At 47.4% G+C, this 5,799-nt stretch overlaps 1 protein-coding gene across 1 annotated transcript; it reads left to right on the top strand.

Moving 5' to 3' along the window:
• Window positions 1-2,524: 2,524 nt before the first annotated feature.
• LOC146757566 (rho GTPase-activating protein 32-like) lies at window positions 2,525-4,822 on the top strand. The gene is made up of 4 exons (XM_085520684.1): window positions 2,525-2,529; window positions 3,277-3,435; window positions 3,701-3,843; window positions 4,319-4,822. Exons 1-4 carry the CDS (start codon window positions 2,525-2,527, stop codon window positions 4,519-4,521), a joined length of 510 nt encoding a protein of 169 aa, XP_085376810.1. The 3' UTR covers window positions 4,522-4,822.
• Window positions 4,823-5,799: the final 977 nt, after the last annotated feature.

Below are 5,799 nucleotides of genomic sequence, written 5' to 3'. Positions count from 1 at the left end.
CAATTCCCTCAGGCGCTGAATACCTTTTTGGACGGTATTCCAACTATCAAATTTAGGCTTCAAAGCATCCTTATAGGGGTACCTTTCTCTCACGGCTTCTAACAGCCGCAACCAGAGAGTGGCAGCTCCATCCGAACATCTGCTAATCCCTCTGTCGATACCTGCATCTTGGGCAATGCTTCCTAGTTGGCGAGCTTCATTACCATCTAGAGACAAGCTGTTGGCCCCGTTGTCCCAGCAGCGAAGCAACCAAGCAAGGATACCTTCATCTTGACGCCGTGTGAACTCCTTTCTTGAGCCTTGGATTTCAGTCAGCTTCAGAGGTCGACAATAGGTGATTTCCTCCTCATCATCAGTCTCTTCTTCATGCCTCTTGGTTTTTGCCTTTGCTTTTTTCGGTACTGCTCCATGCCCGGCACCTGGGTCTTCTGCAGCCCCCCCCTGTGCTTCTCCTTCTTTTCGTTCTAGACGCGTGGACACCCGTTTCCATTTCTTGCCTTCCACAGGGGCAACTGATATTGCTACTGATGCCTCCTGTGACTGATCAGAATTAACTTGGGCTTGAATCTCAGATCGGAAACTCTCTCTCTCCAGAATAGTATGATACAAAGCACGGTATGCATAAGCCAAACCCCACATAAGGTTTACCTCCTTAGATCTCTGACCCAAATACTCACTTAATTTCTTAGGGTCCCTTAGGTGTTCAAGAGTGAAATCCCATGACACTGCGGGTCCCCATGCTTCTAAGACTTTTCCTAAACCTTTCCATATTCCCTGCCAGTCATCATTCTCTGGTTCTGGAGGAGACTTCCGCATAGAACGAATGCATAGGAACATATATGCATTCATTAATAGTGATAACATGGATGCAAGTATGAACCCTATCTCAGTTATTGAAAGGCGTGTGGAAATCTGAGAGTACAACCTAAATAAAAAGGGTTTTTTTAGCCTGTACAATGAATTAAACATGGTGGTGTTTGTAAAATTGCCTGTTCCATCTGGGATGCAAGTACTTGTAAGATTCGCAATTCCATCTGGGATGCAAGTGTTTGTAAGATTCACAATTCCATCTGGGATATAGGTGCCAAAATTCTGACCATACCACATCTCATAAAAGTACCAGGCAGGTGTCTCCATCAGTATCCACCTTATTAGGCTATATACCTGCACAATTCCACAACACCAAATTATGGTGTTAATAGTTGACCAATACTTTAAGAAGATCATAATTGCTTTCAATCCCTTAAACAGAGCAACTGGGATGAAGAGTGGATTCATAGCTGGCAGGCTCTGTAAAAGTCAGAGCTAGCTAGCTTTGCTCTAAGGGAGAAAGAAATCCCTTTGTTTTCTACACAAAAGTTAGATGGCAGTGCTGAGAATGTACAGCAGCCCTTAATGTTGACAATTTGTCTGGTATTTCAAGGTCACGTTCTCAGTGAGCAGCTACGAAAAGATAACACTCCCCTAACGAAGCTCTTTAAGAGTAAAGAGAGAGTTGTTCTAAAAGCTAAAAAGCTCTATGCCCGCATTCTCCACCAAAAAATCTGTCACGGGTTACTTAGATTTACCTATGCCCGTGACAGGGGAAGCCACCCCGTGGGCCCCCCTCCCGGGGCCCGGAAAGGAGGGGGAAAAAGGGAGTGGGATAAAACAGCGACAATCTAAGGAGGAAAAACTTATTTTACTAAATATGATACCGAAATACAAGATAACACAATATAATATAATTGAGGCTAACAAATTGAACGAAACAGAGAGAGAGAGTCCCCGAAAACCGAGAGGCCTACTGTGAACTCTAGGCGACACGGCTGGAACGCTTCCCACTCTCCGAGAAGTTCGAGAGAAGAAGGAGGGCACTCCAGCCTGGGAACGAGATTATACAGCGTCCTGGTCCCGTGACTTATCATTAACCCTGTTGTTCTCTGGGATATGTAGTCTTCTTCTGTGGACTGCACATTCAATAGAAGTATCCATACTTTACATGATGTTATGATGTGGAATACTGATACTGATAGCAAAATTACAAAACCATGACAATCTCTGAGACAGCGAGAGCGAGCGAGCTTTGAGTAGACTGGGAACCACTGTCTACAGCAGGAAATAAAAGAAGAGAAAAGATGTTTCCTTGGGCACTTGGGTGGAAATCATTCCTGACTGCTTTCTCATCCACCGGGAAAATCTGCTGATTGACAATTTGAAGCTGATAGACTTTGGACTCTGTGCAAAGCCACAGGTAAGAGGATGTGTTAAATCAAATACAATGTGCCCCCAAGTAATGCATGTTTGACCACCGTATGCAACAGGGGCTTGTCCAAACAAACACCCTAAAATCAAGCTGTTTTTGTGGCTGACATGTCATTGCATCTTGTTTGGAATGGCCTGAACTGTGTGAGAGTGGTTAACAGATTGCTCAGAAGCACAGGTAGATTATTTTCTCTAGCTAGACTCCCTGTTTTCATAGTCTAAGCTGTAGATAATCTTGTAGGTATATCACCTGTGTTATGCAAGGGTCTGTAATAGGAGCATGGGGTTGGTGTGCCTAAGGAACCTTCTAAGGATCTGTATGTAGGATGAGATTGTGGATAGAATAAAATGACTTTTGCAGGTTGCTTGAAACGCAGGCACCTCGGCACTGTTGTGTAACTGAATTTCACACATTATAGACCCTCAAATATCCTGGAATCTAAAACTCTGACTTGTTTTAAGTCTGCTGCTTGAGTCTATTCAGGGTCATAGTGTCTGTGTGAAGTGGAGTGTGTGGGGAGATTGTTGCTGCAGATCCTGGGAAGTTGCTGTGTATTTGCAGACAATGGCTGCTGTTGGTCACTGGGTGCCCCTGTTCCTCTGCAGAACAGCTGTGCTGTGCATGCAGCACAGCATGCTGTGCACGCCATGGAACTAGGAATCAAGAAGAGATAGAAGCTTGGCCTTGATGGCATGGGCTGTGTGTATAATCAGGAGGGGTGTTAACTCTTTGAAAGGGCTGATAATATCAGGACAAGGGGAAATGGTTTTAAGTTGAAAGAGGGAAGATTTACGTTGGTTGGTAGGGGAAGTTCTTTACTAGGAGAGTGCTGAGGTCCTGGAACAGGCTGCCCAAGGACGTTGTGGATCCCCCATCTGTAGAGGTATTCAAGGCAAGGTTAGATGTGGCCCTGGACAGACAGGTCTAATAAATGTGGAAGATAGGTGGCCCTACCAGGCAGGGGGAGTGGAGCTTCATGATCCTTGAGGTCCCTTCCAACCCGGGTCATTCTGTGATTCTGTGTTCCCCAGATACCTCTTGGAAGGCATCAAGTCTGCCTCAGTGCTGACCACCAGTGCACTGTCCCCATGGGACTTAATGAGACACTTGGTGTCTCTGGCTGGGATCTGCTCGGTGATAAACATGGACGCGAAGAACTTAGCAATTGTGTGGGCTCCAAACCTCTTAAGGTAAACTTCTTTTTCCTTTTCAACACGATGCTTAGTTCTGCTCTCCTCCAACCCCAGGGGAACAATTTCTAGATGACAGTTTCTACTCACTTGTTTAGCTGGGACTGCTGTGTCCCTGATCATCCAGGATAATTTCGTCAGTGGCATCACTGTTTGCCCACTGCGGAAATCTCCGGAGCCCAGTTTGACAGTTTTTGGCTACAGAAATTCAGACTTGGGGAAATGATCTTGGGGAAATGACTTGTAAGATCTGCCTTTTCTTCAGATCCCAGCAGAGCCAATCTCCCTGTGCCAGTGAAGCTGCCTGCATGGAGCTGCAGACCCAGTCAGCTGTTGTGGAATTCCTCATCAGCCACGCAGATGTCCTCTTCTGCTCCAAATCCACACCAGCCTTGGGAGAGGGAGTAGGTGAGCACCTTCCTCCATTAGCTTGATGTTGATCTGACAGCTTCATCCAATCCAGGGCTTCTCCAAGACCTTTGAAAATTCTATTACTGTCGAGGAGACAGCAGGCTTCTGGGCTTAGGTTAGAATACTGTGCCCCGTTGCTGGGTCATGAGAGTGTCCAAGCCTTACATGGAGAAAACTATCACTGCTGTTAAGATTTTTTGCAAGCAGGTGAAGCTTGATTGAAGTGTGGCTGTGAAGCTTTCTGAGATCCCTGCCCCCTAGTTTTTCTACGCTTTTTGTTTGCCTTTTTCGATACAGTGAGTTGCTCTTAATTGTGGCTGTGTCCTTTGCCACAAGCATACCACTGAGCACACAGTTATTTTGAGCTCCTCTTCTTCCAGTGGCTTGGATGAGCAATTCTGAGAGATATGCAGAACTGGGATGGCTGTGCTGCTGCTTCCTCCTCCGTCTCACCTGTGTTTTTCCCTTGCAGGGCACAGTTCTCTGGCAGGGCCCAAGTCTGTGTGGGTGTCTCCATCCACAAAGCTGCTCACCGTGCAGGAGGCACAGGCTGAGAGGAGAGGTCAGAGCAGCTCTCCTGTTGCAACACAGAGCAGCAAGATACAAGCGGAGGAAGGCCCCGCAGCTGTACTAAGGAACTTGGATGCAATCATTGATTTTCCATCTGAAAGATAAAGAAAGAGGAATTCCCTTTCCAGCCCCCATCATCATTATTTGGGTGATTTTTATTGGTTTACTTTTTGTCCGTTACATCTCCAACGACTCAACTTACACACAGTTGCCCTACGGGCTCAGTGGAGCCACACAAGGGTGCATTTCCTTCCTGGTTGGGCAGGCAGTCACGAGATGCAGAAAGCCACACTGACGTCTATCCTGGTCTGTGTTGGCTGTACCTGGAAACACTGGGGTTTTCCAGATTTCAGGGCCACACACCTGAAACCAATTGTGCTTCTCCTGTAAGCAGAGCTGTTGGTCAGACTTGCAGGCACTACAAATTAAAGATGGCAGGGAGCTGAGGCCGAGGAGGTGTTAACGCAAGAGTCAGAGATGCTTTTGAGCTTCCCTTATGGCTGCACCATTCCTCAGAAAGCAGTTACGCCTGCCAGCTCCTGTCCTGTTCTGCTGTGGAGACTTTACTCACATGCTCTGCATCTTGATTGACATGGTTGAGAGGAATGTAGCCAGCAGGACTTGAGGGCTGAGCTGTAGGAATGGAAGCGTCCTCTGCTGTTTGAAACAGAGCGCTTTTCTAAGCTGTGTTTCAGCAGAAAGCAGGCAGTGCCAGGAATGGGCAACTGTCATCAAGGGCTCGGTGCAGCTCATCACTCACCCTGCACCACGACTGACAGCATGCTCTGTTTTCTCTCTCCAGACTGAGTTCTCCCAGTAAGAGGGCAGAGTCAGCAGCTGGCAGTTGGCGTTCCTGCTTCTGCCTGGGCAAACCATCCCCTGTGGCCAAATGCCAACTGCAGAGCAGTGCCAGGGAGCCTTCCGAAGCAGAAGTCGTGGTCCTGGCAGGTAAGGGTGCAAATCCAGCTTTCAAAGCAGTGCTTGTCAGCAACACAGGTAGAATTCATGCTTTCAGTGGGCTTGTGCCTCCTTCTGTATTCCTGCGTTCGAGCCCGTGCCTGACATCGTTGGTTGACTCCTGTCTTTCCCAAATGAGTCTCGCAAGCTGCTTGAAACCTGCTTGACAGGCAGCACCAAGCCTTTGCCTCCTTGGATAGTGAAAGTTTGACGCTAAATGCTGTGTATCTACTCTTTCCAGGTGAATCCATCCCTCGCCAACACAGGAACCCACCAGCAATTTGCAATGATGCACGTTGTGCTTCCATCAATGGAGTGCAGTTAGGATGCATGAGTCACTGCAGTTCCAAGGACAGCCTTCCAGGTGACAGCAATGATGGAAAGAAGGAGCTCTGACCTATTCAGTTTTGGGCCCCTCCATGCAAG

Source organism: Coturnix japonica, chromosome 20 (assembly GCF_054131305.1).
Source record: "Coturnix japonica strain WE chromosome 20, WE-NBRP24, whole genome shotgun sequence".
NCBI lineage: Eukaryota > Metazoa > Chordata > Aves > Galliformes > Phasianidae > Coturnix > Coturnix japonica.
This window is presented reverse-complemented; position numbering and strand designations above follow the sequence as displayed.

Bases quoted from the DNA above. Each gene is read 5' to 3' on its own strand.
- LOC146757566 (XM_085520684.1), top strand. The intron at 3,436-3,700 runs GTAAACTTCTTT...CCTTTTCTTCAG, and splicing joins TGGGCTCCAAACCTCTTAAG to ATCCCAGCAGAGCCAATCTC. The intron at 3,844-4,318 runs GTGAGCACCTTC...TTTCCCTTGCAG, and splicing joins AGCCTTGGGAGAGGGAGTAG to GGCACAGTTCTCTGGCAGGG.